The sequence below is a fragment of the Babylonia areolata genome, chromosome 7 (genome assembly GCF_041734735.1).
Source record: "Babylonia areolata isolate BAREFJ2019XMU chromosome 7, ASM4173473v1, whole genome shotgun sequence".
Classification (NCBI taxonomy): domain Eukaryota; kingdom Metazoa; phylum Mollusca; class Gastropoda; order Neogastropoda; family Buccinidae; genus Babylonia; species Babylonia areolata.
In genome coordinates, this window is record NC_134882.1 from 25,939,199 (window position 1) to 25,956,331 (window position 17,133).

A 17,133-nucleotide genomic window follows, 5' to 3' on the forward strand; every position below is an offset into this window, starting at 1 on the left:
ATATGACCATATATATATGTTTCTTGTTCTGGGTTTTCTTTTTGAATCGTTTCTTAATTCCCCTTTTCTATCTATTTGGTTTTGGTTCTGCTTTTCAGATTTCATTTTTTCTTGCTACATGATTTTTAGTCATGCAAATTGATAGCCGTTTTGTGATTTCTTTTTCTTTTCTTATGTTTTCGACTTTTGATTTTTTTTTTCTCAAAGCCTGACAAAGCGCGTTGGCTTATGCTGCTGGTCAGGCATCTGCTTGGCAGGTGTGGTGTAGCGTATATGGATTTGTCCGAACGCAGTGGCGCCTCCTTGAGCTACTGAAACTGAAACTGATTGTTCTCTGCAATGATCACTTCATTTGCTTCTCACCTTTAGAAATAATGTTCTGAATTCGTCAAATATATGGTGTTTTTCTTTCTTTCTTTCTTTTTCTTTTCTTTCTTTTTGTCTTCTTGTTGTTGTCTTTTTCCCCCTCTTCCTCTTTCTCTCTCTTCATTTGTGTTTTTTCTTCTTTTTCTTCTTCATTCTACTACTTTTTGTTTTGTTTTTTTAAGAGATATTTTTAATTTTGTGACAGCATGGTGAAAAGAGGCTTGTACGTTACCATTTTACATTCGAGTTCGAGTTCTCTTTCTCCTCCCCCCCCCCCCCCCCCCCGCCCCCCCTCTCTCTCTCTCTCCCTCTCTCTCACGCGAACACGAGCTCATTCATAAAGTTAGGAAGAGGAAAGAGGTGAGAACAGCTGAACCATCAGGAAGCATGAGCGGAGACAGATGGTGTCCAGGTAGTATATGTGTATGAAATTATCATTGACCTGTACAGTGCAGGTGTTTGTGACGCATAACCCTGAGGTAAGTCCACCTGCCGCCTCTCCCTACCGTCCTCCCCCCCACCTCCCCCTCCTCCTCCGTACCACCCCTCCCACCCCCTTCCTGGCCAGTCCAAGGTGGCATGAACGTGATCCAGTAGGCCCGGTAATGGCCACTGCAGCAGTCAAAAAGCACTATGAAGTACTGGCTACCAGCCTCAATGTCTAACACCTTCTGCAGGTTGGGAAAGCGAAAACGCCACGACAACAAATAAGTCTGTGGCGGATCCATTTATACAATACTAGAGAGATAACTGAGAGGGGAGGAGAGGAAACAAAGATACAGATAAACAGAGAGAGAGAGACACACACACATAGAGAGAGAGACAGAGAGAGAGAGAGACAGAGAGACAGAGAGAGACAGAGAGACAGAGAGAGACGCGAACTGAACTTGAAGTCGAATGTTTTACTGAAGGTTTAAAGGATAAGCTACAAGCTTCTCTTCACCATGCCCTCACAACAGCAAAGTAATCATTATTTTAGAATAAAAAAGCAATAAAAAATAAATCAAACGAAGCAGAAAAAAAAGAACAAGCAGGAAATGAAGTGGGAGGAGAAGGTGGAGGAAAAAGAAAATGATAAAAATAAAAGAAAAATACAGGAAGAATGACAGAAAGAAGAGACTACCATGAACTTGAAAAGATCATGATTTTAACTCAAGAGACTGAGAAAAAAATCAAATGATTATTTCGAAAGAACTATTAACATTTTTTTAAAATTATGTTTGTTTTTAAAAAGAATTAATTTGCAGATCTACTTTCTGTCTATTCATACTCCGTTCTTCAAATGACATGCGCACACTGTCTATTCCCAGAATTCTCACAAAAATTAATGGTGAACGTTCCTTTTCTTTTGTTGCACCAAAACAATGGAACTCACTGCCCTCACACATTCGTCACACCCCAACACCCGCATTCAAGACAGCAGTCAAAACACAACTTTTCAGTTTGTATCTTTCTAAGTAGAGCTTTTCCATCTGCATATGCTTGCTGTGATTTGATCGCTGTACATGCTCTTGGAGATGATTTGCGTGCATTTGTGATGAATTATAATGTGCTTCTGCGAGGCCTGATTCCTGGTGCATGTTTTTGACTGGGGTGAATGTGATATGTTTTCATCTTCCTGTGATTTGGGGGCTTATGTGATGTGAGACTATGATATTGCCTGTGATGATTTTACATTATATGTATGTGTATGTATGTATCTGTATATGTATATGTATGTGTGTGTATTATATATATATATATATATATATATATATATATATATGTGTGTGTGTATGTATGTATATATATATATGTATATATATATATATATATATATATATATGTGTGTGTGTGTGTGTGTGTGTGTGTGTATGTATATGTATATGTACACATATGTATGTATGTATGTGTGTGTATATATATATATATATATATATTTGTGTGTGTGTGTGTGTGTGTGTGTGTGTGTGTGTGTGTGTGTGTGTGTGTGTGTGTGTGTGTGTGTGACTTAGTTTGAAGTAAGGAGATTTTGGCCAGCGTGATGTGAGATAATCTGAAATATGTATTTTAGCGAATGTGATGTGAAACAATGTCCATCTATTAATTTCATTCTATTTTATTTTATTTCATTTTTATTCCTTTTTTTTTTTTATCTTTTATACATATTTTTATATCACTTAGTCTTAGATTTGTATAGCTTATTGAAAGCGCGGTGAGCCCCATTTGAGATGGGGGTACGGCGCTATATAAGCCTGCATTTTATTATTATGATTATTATTATTATTATTATCATTATTATGATTATTATTAAAAAAGCAATATATATATATATATATATATATATATATATATATATATATATATAAACCTCAGATAAACAGAAAAAGTAAAATCAAAAGTAATCAAAAAACAAAACAGAATATGATGATATAACCATGTACTTCTGATGATCAGGGAGATCGAGGAGCGGAGGAGACAGAGAGACAGGGGGTGGAGGGTGAGGGGATCAGGTGGGAAGAAAACGTGAGGCGGCAGATAATAATACAGAGACAGAGACACAGACAGGCAGAGAGATAGGGAGAGAGAGAGAGAGAGAGAGAGAGAGAGAGAGAGAGAGAGAACGGACAGTCCTGAGAAGGAAGGTGGTATGTAATCCTTGATACCGTGAAAGCTGCATTTCGGAAGTGTTGAAAATGCACTTATTATTGCGTTCACACACACACACACACACACACACACACACACACACACACACACACACACACAAACACACACACCCGCAAACAGAAGATTTATCAATGCAGCGGTAATGGCTGCACGAATTTCACAAACTTTTTAAACTCCGTTAGCAGATAAACTCTGTCCAGAACCAGTCCTTTTCAGTCTCATTGACACAGCAACAGCTGTTAATTCATTTCGTTCTGTTCGTACTGACTGGCTATTTTAACATTGTCATCGTCCTCAAGTCTATTCTTTGTAGTTGATGTTGATTAGCAAGGGACAGACTGGAAGAACAAGCCATGCCCAAAAATCTCAATTCCTTGGGAATAACAATAATGATCTGAGTTCTCTCTCCCTCTCTCTCTCTCTCTCACACTCTCTCTCTCTCTCCCTCTCTCACTCTCTCTCTCTCACACTCTCTCTCTCTCTCTCTCTCTCTCTCTCTCTCTCTCTCTCTCTCTCTCTCTCTATATATATATATATATATATATATATATATATATATATATATATGCATGTATGCGGCAGCGTGGGTGTAATTTATCATCACAGTTCACAAGTGTGCAGGTGAGTCACAAACCAAACGAACGCTGGTATAAAAACTGATTTTGACGTCCACTACTTCCTGCTTCGTTTCATACAACTCAAGTTGCCGCACGCAGTGTTGCAACACTTCAGCACCTCTGGCTTAACTGACTGTGACCAGGTTTCCCCGTTAAAAACGGCTCCAGTCCGCCCTCGTGCAGAAAATGGTCTGTAATGGACTGTGCAACATACACGGCCCTTAAATGTTAGCCCACCATCCCAGATCACTACAAAGGTTTGTGTGCAAAGACAGACTGATTGACCTTGAGAGAGAGACACAGACAGACAGACAGACAGACAGAGACAGAGAGACTGAGAGACAGGGAGAGACAGAGAGAGAAATAGAAAGAGACAGACAGGCAGACGCAGACAGGAAGGTACAGAGGCAGACAGAGGGAGAGAGACAGAGACAGACAGACAGACTGAGAGAGATTGAGAGATAGAGGGAGACAGAGACACACAGAGACAGGAAGGTACAGAGGCAGACAGAGGGAGAGAGAGGCGGAACGAGAGGTGGTGTCCCCACACGATCAAACGGATCAAAAGCTGAGTGAAGTTGTCCACAGACAGACTGATTACAGAGGACCGGCAGGGACAGTGCAGCACAGGCCTGGCTCCATCGTGGTCGGAGTTGGGGCGGGGGGAGGGAGGGGGGACTGGGTGATGTGAGGGAAGTGAAAGGTGACCAAGATAACCCCACCGCCACCACCACCACCAACAAGGTCACCTGCCTCAACAAGAGGCCGGGAGGGGCAAGAAAGGTGAGGGAGACGCGCCCACCCCCTTTCCACCTACAACCACCCCCTTCCTCCGACCTAACCTCATCTGACCCATTTCCGTCCAGGATGACTCATCTCACTTCGCCCCCACTTGTAATCTGAGGAAACAAAAATCAAGAAAAAAGGGGGGCGGGGGCGGTTACACCTTTAAACAAGCACGGAAACTGGCCATGCATAGTGCTGCCGATAAGACTGAATATGAAGTCAAAGGCTACTGCCAGGTGTAAGTGAGTTTTTTGGGGGATTTTTTGTTTGTTTGTTTTGTTTGTGTGTTTGTTTGTTTTTTTTGTTTTGTTTTTGTTTTTTTTAAAAATTAAATCCGATAAGATCAAAAGCTGAGTGAAGTTGTCCACAGACAGACTGATTACAGAGGACCGGCAGGGACAGTGCAGCACAGGCCTGGCTCCATCGTGGTCGGAGTTGGGGCGGGGGTGTGGGGGGGGGAGTATAAACGAATAAGGGGCGACAGAAAGTCGTCCCAGAGTCGGCAGCAGAGTTTTTGCGGTGGCGTTGGTGAGTGGTGCACAGATACGGTCACTTTCAGACAGATGGGATGAACATTCCAGCAAAACAGACTCACAATAACGGATTCGGCAAAGCCGAAAAGCAGTGTGACAGCAATGTGGTTCGGCTGGTTGTTTGGTAATATCCTTCTGACTACATGACACATTTAGGAAGGACATTCTCCATGCGAGTAAGTGGGGTCTTGGGATTCTGTGAAAAAAATATGTGGTAATAAAATATATTTTTTAAGTTCCTGTCACATCTTGGATAACTAACAACAACAAACGCAACAACAACAACAACAACAACAACAACAATTATATCAACAAACGTTAAACAAGCACAACAAAACAAGGGAACAATGCCGGAGAGAAGGTAGATTCCTGGCGCAGCTAGTCCGTTAATCCGATCAGTGTCTGTTGTCGTCTGCGACAAGAGGATGGGTGACATGGGGATCAGCGGGCCCCCCGCGGCCCCTCACCCCCCCCCCCCCCTCCCCCTCCGCACCCCCTCCTCCCTCCCCTCCTCTCTCTGCACAGCACACCGGGACGTGACGGCCTCACAGCAATGGGGGCCGCGGGGCACCCTGATACATCCGCGCTTCGCCACCCTTTCCTTCTGCCCCTGTGGGTTGCCTGTCTACCCGTACCCCTTTAATCACGGCCCACCCCTTTCACCGGGCGGAGCAGGGAAAAAAATCTGTGCCATTTCCACACAGCTGGTGAACTCCCTGGTCGCCTTCACTGCCCTGTCTGTGCCCACTGTGTTGGGGTCATAGTCAGCACAGTGTTACACTGATAAGGAAGAAAAAGCTCTAAACCAATGGGAGTTAACTCTCTCCATACGAACGGCGAAAGAGAAGACGTTAACAGCGTTTCACCCCAATTACCACCATCAAAATATTGCAAGCGGAAGGCTCTTATACTGAAGAGGTGAATGTTGACAAAGATACCACAATTCTGACGACGGAAGCTAAAGGTTGGGTCATTGAGACACCCACTGGACATCCGAGGGGTCTGTGTAGAGGAGAAGAGAGGACTGGCCGTACTGAGTGAGTTAAAACCAACTTCTCTGGGATTCTCAAGGAGGAAACATGTTCATAAGAACTGATCATGGGCAGCTGTGATCCTTCTCCCAACGAAGACAGCAAAATGTCAACACAAATTGTGAAACACTGGAACAGCACAGTCCAAAGAACTATGAAGCATAAACGAAGTACTAACAGGACCTCTCAGCTGTCGATAAACAGTTCCAGTTCCAAGGAGGCGTTAAAGCGTGCGGACTGATCCATATAGTGATACACTATGCTTGGTTAAAAAAAAAAATAAAAATAAAAAAAGATGGAGAGGACTTCGTTAATCTCCAGTCGCCCCATCCCATCACCCCACCTTCTTTCTAACAAGAAACAAACAGAAGATGGCTGACTGTTAGTATCTCTGTGTGTGTGTGTGTGTGTGTGAGAGAGAGAGAGAGAGAGAGAGAGAGAGAGAGCGCTATTTTCTCGCAAGTCTGTCCATATGGGGAATGCATTTTCGCACAATTATCATCAATCTGGATCTGGATGCCGCGTGATTAAATCTAAAGGCACGAAGCCAACACAAACTACGAAGGCGGTATATATGTAAAAACATATTGAGTATTTTTACCACAGGTCTGTCCTTTTGATTTGCAGGCGACCGTAACATACTGAAACAAAAGGAACGAGAGGAACACTTTCTTTGTAAAAAATTTTTCTTGGACAGACAGACAAAGAGAAACAGAGACAGGGGGTGGACGGGAAGCAGAACACTGAGGGATCAGCTGGCTTAATGAGGCAGAAAACAGGTGTGAGGTGATTCCTCCGTCAAGTGCACGCGCCATGTGTAATCAAGCAAACAATATACATATATATATATATATATATATATATAGAGAGAGAGAGAGAGAGAGAGAGAGAGAGAGAGAGAGAATGTGTGTGTATGTGTGTGTGTGTATGTGTGTGTGTGTGTGTGTATCCCGCTTCTTTTCTGTGCTGGTCTGCACACATACGCCACGCCATTGTTCTCTCCTCTGCCCTCACCACTGAGTTCAACTCCTATCGTTTTGTTCGGAACAGCAACAAACTGCTTTCATACGTCACCTGTCCCCTACCCTCGTTGACCCCCCCCCCCCCCCAACCCCCACCCCTCTCTCTCTCTCTCTCTCTCTGGCACATGACGACAGAAACTGTGTTGTTCCCAGGTAAAACAGGACCAATAGCAACCTTGACGTTAGACCTGCTCCCCACCCACTTCCTTCCTTCCTCGAGCAAGGGTAAACACCAGTAAAACAATATTCGCCTCGGGGGAGAGGGGTGTGGTTGGATTAACACACCGCTCTCCCCGCTGTTGAAGAATTTAGTGCTAAAAATACAAAACATGATCATTTCAGGAGACATACTTTTGCGCAAGTGTGAGTATTGCAGCGAGATGTAAGAAAACTGTATCTTCACGTATATGTGTATGTGTGTGAAATTCACATACATCTATTTATCACTTCATACTCAAGTAAGTAAACTGTTCATGCGTTTGATAACGTGCGTTGCTGAATGGGCTTCCCATATGCGACCTGAGAGAGGGATACAAGAGAGAGAGAGAGAGAGAGAGAGAGAGAGAGAGAGCAGGTGGAGACTCAGAGCTCAAAAGGTTTCATGACGTAAGCAACATACTCATAATCATGTGAAAAACCTGCATCGTTCCCTCACTGTACACAGTTACGGTATTCACAAGCTTTGGTGGAGAGAGAGAGAGAGAGAGAGAGAGAGAGAGAACTGGGCCCCACAACTTACGGCGATCTGACACAGACAGACATACAGACAGACAGGCAGACTGAGGAGGACTTGCGCCAGGCCAATGGGCAAACATTGCCTCTGTCAGGGCTCGTCTTTTATTTGCACAGAGGATGTGCGTGTAACATGCCGTCTTGTCTGCCCTGCTTCTGTATCTCTGATCGGTAACCCTGTTCTCAGCTTTTGATTTATTTAGTTAGGTTGTTTTTTGCTTCTTACAATCATTTAGATATCATTCACTCACTAACTTGATAAGTTTCTTTATTATACGGTTATCTTTCAGGCATCAGTTTATTATGATCGTATGAAAATATTTTTCATTTATCATTCACCGATTTTGTTAGATCGTTTTTTAGTTACTTAGTCAGACCAGACCATTAAGACATTTGTTAGTTGTTGTTTATGACCATAAGAGACAACCCGCAAATTTGTTATTTCGTTTATCTATTTGTTAGTCAGATCATCTGGGCATTAGTTAACTAGTTATGATCAGCTAAGTATCAGTCACATATTGGTTTGATTGCACGTTGTTTTGGTTTGTTTGTTTTTGTTATCATTTATAGTAAGCCTGTTCTTTTCATCGACGATATGCTGAGTTTAGGTCATTTAGAGACAGAGAGACAGGCAGACAAACACACAGACAGAGCTAAGGAATGAACGCAACGCTCAGAGGGCAAGCAGTCCACAGGTATCTCTCTCTCTCTCTCTCTCTCTCTCTCTCTCTCTCTATATATATATATATATATATATATATATATGTATATATATACACATATACATATGTGTATATCCTGTACGCAAGTCCCCGTGACAATAATTATCATGTGTGTGTGTCAAGGCCTCGCCCTATGGGATGTGACAGACCCTTGTCACTGGACATTTGTCACGCTACCCGCCTCTTAATTGGTAATCAGAACTGACTCTGATTCTCTGTCTCTGTCTCTCATGCACACACACACACACACACACACACACACACACACACACACACACGTACACACACACACACACAGTCTGGAGTGGCCTGACCTTCATGGCACTAAGGCATCAAAAGCTGTTTGGTCAGCCCCTGACAGGGCCATGAATTCCCAGATCAGTTATACTTGGCCTGGGAACAAATCGACAAAAATCCCCACAAACTCCACTCCCTTCTAATTTCTATCATTTTGCCCTCTTTGAATAAGAGTCAGTCAGTTGATGAAAGTAACTTTCGGTATTGCAACAAGTCAGCAGAAGTACTTTATTTAATCAGCATGTAATATTACAGGAAATGAAATACCGAGGTCGGATGGAGGTGTAAAAAGTGAACAGGTAAGGAGATAAGTGCGATCCGTCTACACCGAAGCTGACCACCCAGTCACCCTTTCACTGACACAGCTCAAGTGTAGAGAGCAGACTGACAAGTGGAGAGTACATTTCGACGTCCGCCAGAAGATTCAGTTGCCCCAGCCAATCAGACGAGTGGGTCCTTCGAACCCAGGCTCCATGAACAATCACCTTAAACCTGCTGGCTTCGATCCGGTCATGAAAGAATCAGGGTGAAAAAGGCGTCTATCTATCTATCTGTATATGGACGATGCGTTTATCATCGCAGAAGAGATGTACGGCTAAGACAGTAAGAGATTCAGGGAGGCAAACTCACGGTTTCTTTCTGCTCTGGAACTGATCACTGTGCTTATCTGTGTTCAGTCGTTCTTCTTTCACATCATTATGATTATAACAGAAAGAAAAATATTAATGATCATCATGTTCATGATAATAATCATCATCTTCATCACAGTCATAATAAAAACCATAATAATGAATATTTACTCAGCGGTTTTTTTGTTTTGTTTCTGTTTTTTTCAAATACCGCTATAATTAGTACTAAGTGCTAATGATAACTTATATAGCGCCAAATGTTGTTTCTGAAAAAAATTAAAGCGCTAATGAAAAAAAACAAAACCCACACATGTACGAGAGGGTGAAGCTATAGTCTTCTTCAGGCACTTTTTTCCTGAAACACACGGCATGACAGTGTCTCTGTCACAGACTCAAAGGGGACAAATCAAGACAGAGGAGTTTTACGACCTGTGGCTGTGCCATTAAGGTCAAGTGGTTTCGTTAGGGATTGTTTTGGTAGTAAGGTTTGTTTGTGTTGTACGGTCGTATGTGTTGTTTAGTGGGGGGTTGTTTGTGATTTGTTCTTTCCGGGATGTCGTTGTTGTTGTGAGGGGGTTGTGGTGGTATGGTCTGTGGGGTTGTTTGTTGTGATGATTGTGTTTGTTGTGTTGGGTTGTTAGTGTGCTGTGCGTTGTATTGTCTTGTGTGTGTTGTGGTAGGGCTGAATTGGGTTTTTGTGGGTAATTTCTTGTACTTTTTTTTGGTGGGTTGGTTGGTTAATTTGTGTGGGATGTTCTTTGTTTATGCTGCTGTGTCTTTTCTTTGGTTGTTGTTGTTGCTGCTGCTGGCGGGGTGAGGGTGGTGTTGGTGCTGTTGTGTAGTTGGAGGCAAACAAGGCAGGAGTTTGGGAAAAGGGAGAGCGCCAAGCGCCACCTCAAGGCCACCCGCGGCGCCACCCGGAGTACCCCCCGCCCCACACCCGCAGCTGGACGCTTGGCCGGTGCTGTCTGTGGGTTCCCGGAGTGAATGCGCCTTATTCAATTTATAATTCTTTCTTTTGTCACCTTTTGTTTTCTTCGTCACACGCCCAATGGAGACATCTGGTGTAAACGCTATGAAGCCCGAAACCGCGAAACAAACGCTCCAAGTATTGATCGTCCTGAGGAAGGGGGAAGAGCGGCGGGACGGGAGCATGGTGGGGAGGGATGGGGGGAGACGGATACAGCAGCAGATTTTTGCCCGAGGGAAGAGATTTTTCCCTGATCTCCAAGGTTAACAGCGTTCGGTAGGTTATGAAGACATGAACATACCCAGCATGCTCGTCCGTGGAAACGGAATATTTCTGCCTACATAACTGGCTGTATAGCCCACTCGTACTTGCCTGTGAACGTGTGAGTTGCAGCCCACGAACGCAGAACAAGAATATGATGATGATGATGATTATGAGCTACGCCGGCCGACGATCAACGAAGAGCAAGAAGGTGAGTACCCCCTCAATGACCTGTCCCGTCCACTGTCGGTCTGAGGTTTCAACGTTTGTTACCAGTGCCAGGGCGCTGCACATGCACGTGAACGCCACAGGCGTTCTTCGTCAACAAACAGATCTGATCTGACCAGCGCTCTTTTGATGATTTCGATAAGGTTCTCTGTCTCTGTCTCTCGCTGTGTGTGATATGTGTGTGTGTGTGTGTGTGTGTGTGTGTGTGTGTGTGTGTGCGTGCGTGTGTGTTCGTTTGTGTGCGTGTTTATATATATATATATATATATATATATATATATATATATATATACGTGCGTGTGTGTGTGTGTGTGTGTTGATGTTATATATATATATATATATATATATATATATGTGTGTGTGTGTGTGTGTGTGTGTGTGTGTTCGTGAGTGTGCGTGTCTGTATATATATATGAATATATATGACAGAAAGAGAGCCATACGGACAAATATGTATACACAGACAGATGGACAGACAGATACACAGACAGACAGCTGTTCTCAATAATCGGTGTGAAGAGCGGTGTGCACCACCTGTGGCCCAGCTGGACAGTCTTCCTCAGTGTGTACAGAGCGCAGACACGTAAACAAAATATCCCCCACACACCCTGGCTAATAAACATGTTGTATTGTCATAACGTCTCGCGCATTCACTCTGACTTGTGATTGGCCAAGGTTCTGACGGTTTGTGCAAAACACGGTACGCTCGCTGGGCGTGTGTGTGTGTGTGCAGGCATACGTGTGCGTGCCAGTGTTACACTTGTTACGCGTGCGCGAGTCAAATATGTAGACGAGGACAGGCATACCATACATGGTGTGTTGGGGGAGGACATTTTTTTGTGGAGAACATGCACACTGATGCAGACAAGCGGACGAGGAAGGAGCGGCACAATACAATCACAACACTTTTCAAATGAGATTGAGATGCGTCCACAGTCTCTCCCAGATTACCACCCTCCTTCTCTGTGACCTACGCGCATCCTGCAGATAGACAAATGAATGGGTGGACTGACATGTCCATCTATCTATTTTGTGCAAGATTTTGTTATAACCATACAGGCTGGCAGATAAATAAACAGATACTGACATACTGACAGAAAAACAAACAAATTAATATGTAGACAGAAATAGACAAAGTGGGGTGAGAGGTGGAGGGAGAAACGCCAAGTGATGTGGAGGTGGGGGAGGGGTGGGGGGTCACAAATCTGCCAGTTGTGGCGTGGTGATGACTGCGTGCAAAAAACAACAGACTGTTGATCCTGCTCGTGATCCCAACGTGTGTGAATGCAGCTGATCACGTAACGGTCCCCTCCCCGCTCTGCCCCACCTCCCCCCTCACTCTGCACCGTCCCCAGGCAGCCCTGCCCAGACAGGATAACACCGGGTTATCTATTTTCCAAGATAACAGATAAGCCTTGGTGTGCAGTTTTGTTTTCATCCCGTCCTCGCCTTCAATACGGTCTGTCTGCACCACGCTAATTCAAAACAGTAGAGGTGATAATTTATAACACACACACACACACACACACACACACATATATATATATATATATATATATATATATACACACATATATGTAACAGATTGACATAAGCTTACATTTGGGCCAACAGCAAAGTAAGAGCTGTATTATCAATGGTTTCTTCAGTCAATGGGAATTCATTCACAGCTTAGTCTTTTGTGAAGGCCTATGACTCTCAAACTAGGAGGCAAAATTGCACTGGCTCTTAGTGCTGCAGCCTTGTGGGCTAGTTGGCCTTTGGGAACCATCCCCAAACCCTCTTGGCCGAGACAGTGAGGATGATATACTTGGGCAAGACACTCTCCACTATAATCAAATTCTCGCCCAAACAGTCAGAACAACAGTTGCCTCCTCTGCTGTTCTGATGGTCATAGTCGGACACGACTGACTATCATATATATATATATATATATATATATATATATATATATATATATATATATATATTATATAGAGATATATATGAAAGATACACATCGATCTGGACAATATTGCTGTTGGGATAGACAGGACTCAGAGACTAGAGTTTAAGACAAAATGTTGTTGGGGGAGACAAGACCTTGAAGACACAGACCGGAGAGTTAGACAAGTCCACGCAATATGACGTGACCCGCACGCTTTTCCGGTGAATTCTGTTCTAGGCAGAATGACTGGCGCAGGGAATCACCCCTGATGCCCTAATCCCACACTTCCACCTATCACTTCCTCATCCACTGGTGTGGAGACCCGCGTGTGGGAATAACCGCCGTGTACTGCTCAGTCTCCATCTGTTCCTGATCACCACTGCACCTTGAGGCACATGTACCGGGACACACAATCAGTGGATTCTCCTCTACAGAAGAGCTTGCGTGCGTGCGTGTGCCTACGTGTGTGCGTGTGCGTGCGCGCGCGTGTGTGTGCATGAGTTTGTATATATGTATGTATGTATGTATGTATGCATGTATGTATGTACACGTGTATGTATTTTGTGAACTGAACTGAGTAAATCTTAATTTCATAGGATATCAGAGTAAGCAAGACAATGTTCTTTTTCATCCAACCTACGAATAGAAAAATTATATATATATATATATATATATATATATATATATATATATATATATATATATATAAAAGAGAAACAGAAAGGCAGAGAGTGAGATCGAGAGTGTGTGTGTGTGTGTGTGAGAGAGAGAGAGAGAGAGAGAGAGGGAGAGAGAGAGGGTGGGGGAAGGAGGGGGGAGAGTCGACTAACAGCCATCAAATTCAAACCTTCAACGAGTGCTCTGATGTTCAATGCCGGTCTCGGCACGCGATTATCTTCGAACTCTTTCTCTATACTTACTTTGAGCCAGAAATAGAATGATATACACAATCTCTGTCGATATCATCGCATTAAATCAACGCAAGTCATAACGTTTTGTAAATGTGTTTACAATTATTCAAAATTGTTGTGCTTTGATTTTTCTCTCAGTCGTCGTCAGTGCGCAGAAATCAACTTCTCCGGCGATTGGTTTATAATAAAACTATGCTTGAATGCAGTTTATTGATAATTCCACTGTGGCAATAAAGTTTGTGACGGAGTAGAGAGAGGGTGGGGGGAGACGGAAAGAGGGAGACAGGCAGACAGAATATATTGACAGTGTCACACACACACAGAATGACAGAGGCACAGACACGAGTACAGGCAGACAGACAGAGAAGTGGGAGATTGACTGATATGATTTTTACCAGGCCAACTCGAGCGGGATGAAATTTCAAGACCAAAGCGTAGCTTGCTCGTGCCACATGTTTGACAATCGCAAACAATGCGATATATATCCATTCATACTGTCACTTGAACGTTAAGTTTATACATACACACGATAAAAACGGAGTCCACAAAGAAGTTTGACAGTAAAGATATCACCACTAATGCCTTTGGCATATAAAGACATAGACAGGGAGAAGGAGAAGGAGACAGACAGACAGACAGACAGGCAGAGACAGACAAACAGACTGACTGACAGAAACACGGAGAGAGATATGTCAAGACGGAGTGGGTAGACTAGAATACTGAAATTCACATAAAATCGTTAAACTGAATAAAGGATACCTACATATACAACAATAACACACACACACACACACACACACACACACACACACACACACACACACACACACACACACACACTTGCACACACTCTCAGTGGTACACACACGCTTTTTTTTATACACACATTGTGGTTGTTTGTTGTTCTGATATCTCCAGTGTTCAACTTCTGGTGACTCAAAAATAATTCTGATAATGAAAAAAAATGAAGACAATATTTCCTTTATTACTAAGTATATTAGTGTTTTGTGTCAAAAGAAGGCCAACCACAGGTTGAAACCAAACAAACAAACAAAAAACTTGGAGACATTATTTTTGAAGGGTTATGCTTCCAGTCTTGGTCTCTGTGTGTGTGTGTGTGTGTGTGTGTGTGTTTTAAAGTCTACATGAAACGACCGACTGAAGAGAGATAATCATATAACATGTACTTACTCGTGGCCAGTTTTTCAATAAATTCCTCATTTTCGATAATATACTCCAAGGTGGTCTGGTTATCCATAGTGGCTGCTCCCACACACAGTCGGGTCGAAACAAAACACTGTGTTCGATATCTCCAAAAATAACCACAAACAAAAACAAAACTACGTTCTGAGTTGTCCCATTGATGAATATCTAACCCATGCCGCTCTGTAACAAACCAGTCAGCCACAGTTTTGCGCGTGAGGATCCGCACAAACTGGGGCCAGTGAAGCCTTCCCACACTCACTCAGCTCGCAAGCAGACGGCGCGCCATCGGCAGACGACCGACACAGCCAACTCGTGGACCAATGGATTTGGAATCTGTGCATAGCGCTGACCAATCAGCTGTCGTGTTACAAACAGGGCGGGCTGTGCTGTCACTCCAAGTCCACAGACGAAGGTTGTAGCTCTTCAAAGTTATGTTCGCCATTGTCTTCATGCTGTCAGCATCCTCTGGTTCGGACAGACATACAAACCACTCTTCTCAGCCATTGTTTCATCTTTCCTCTATGAAACGAAACTATTTTTGCCCATGTCCGTTGTGTTTCACAGAAGTTGTGAAAACTTTTGGGGACAGGTGTTTGTTTCCAAACTGACAACACTTTACGTCAGTGGGGGGACAGAGGTGTGAGAGGGCTCACACAAAAGCAGGAGATTGGGAGGAGCGGTGCTAAAAGCCACACAGCTGGAGGTATACAAAAAGCGCTGGCTGAATGATAAACGCTTTTCGTTTGAGCCCTCGCTGAATCACGCGGTGACGTCCCTTTTGTGGGACCGATAAGTATAATAATAATGGCGGGGCCTGGACAGGTTTTTCAGTCCCCCTCATGTTTGAGATCTCACCCCCAAAATACATAGGATTAGTTGACGTCAATTTTAGGTCAGTGGCGGAGCTCGTGGGTTTACTGGGAATGGAATCCTGACTCCTTTCCATATGTTATTGATCAATTGGTGTGTGTCCTGCGCTGCTTAGTCTCTTCTGTCAGACTCATTTGTACGAGTATCTTGCAGTAATTATCTACAGATAAATAAATAACAGTTTTGAAACATTTTTACAAGGCACTCTACCTGTTGAGTGTTAAGAGCTCCATGCATTTGGCACTGAAGACAAGTTAAAACTTAAAAGTCCACCATCCAGTCTTATTACTCTGGTTACCCAGTTCTTCGAATTACACGCAGTACTTTTTCAACTACTGATCCTTTGCTGGTTAGCGTCAACACATAATCGTCAGTCCTCGAGTCTCTCAGTTCACGTAACAGCAAACACAGTAAACACGCACTACGCTTCTCAGTAGACCCAGTGTACAGACGTGTGTGTCACAGTGTCAGTGTGTGTGTGTGCCACGTTGTGTGTGTGTGTGTGTGTGTGTGTGTGTGCGCGCGCGCGCCTATTATCTTACTACAAACAGTTTAGATTATATTTTCTGAACGCACTACACTCATTTAAAGTATCATATTAATTTGTCTTTGGAAGACTGAGAGAGAGAAAGACAGAGAGAGAGAGAGAGAGAGAGAGAGAGTCTCTGTGTGTGTGTTCGGCGTTTAGATATGGTATAACAGCGATGATTACAACTTTCAGGATATTCTACCACGCAGCGCAGAAGTTTAAGAATTAAGAATAAGTTATCTTTGGGTGTGTAAAGTCATTTATAGTAACAACGAGAAATACTTGTTTTGTCCCAACGCCCCAGCTTCACTCCCACAAGTTACTGGTTTCATGTCTTGAATTTTAAAAGTGTCTGCATTTATGACTTTAAGCAGTGACGCAGCGCTGAAAGGTGTGTTTGTTCAACGCGTTCGCGTGGGAGGTAGGTATGTGCCATGTTTACAGAGAGGGGCGAGTATGTGTGTGTGAATCGGGATCAAAATCAGAATCACGTTGAATTTTGATTGTCAGTTCAACCTTGACATGCATGGTGACATATACCATACGCATAAAGTTAACAATAAAACAAAATAAAGTACAGAACGAGAAATTGAATTAGTTCTCCATGACATGGCGTTTTTGACCAGACAGCAGTTGTAGACAAATTTTCTAAACATTCCAGTATTAGCCGGTGTAGGGGAGGTGACGGGGGGGGGGGGGGGGGGGTGCAGGGGGGGCGGGAGTGACCTACTTATAACAACTGAAGGACGATAGGGGAATAGAGAAACTGAGCACAGCAGTCATACAAACAGAAAGACTGAAACATCCAAAACACTGGGCATTCAGCAGAGATATCTGACACCACACT

General features: G+C 43.5%; 1 protein-coding gene across 1 annotated transcript in view; it reads right to left on the reverse strand.

Moving 5' to 3' along the window:
• LOC143283925 (uncharacterized) overlaps positions 1-15,415 on the reverse strand; it is a 78,757-nt gene extending 63,342 nt beyond the window's left edge. Inside the window, exon 1 of the mRNA XM_076590365.1 lies at positions 14,873-15,415. Within this exon, the coding sequence (XP_076446480.1) occupies positions 14,873-14,939 (67 nt within the window). The 5' untranslated portion in view covers positions 14,940-15,415. The remainder of the gene's footprint in view (positions 1-14,872) is intronic.
• Between the last annotated feature and the right edge of the window lie 1,718 nt (positions 15,416-17,133).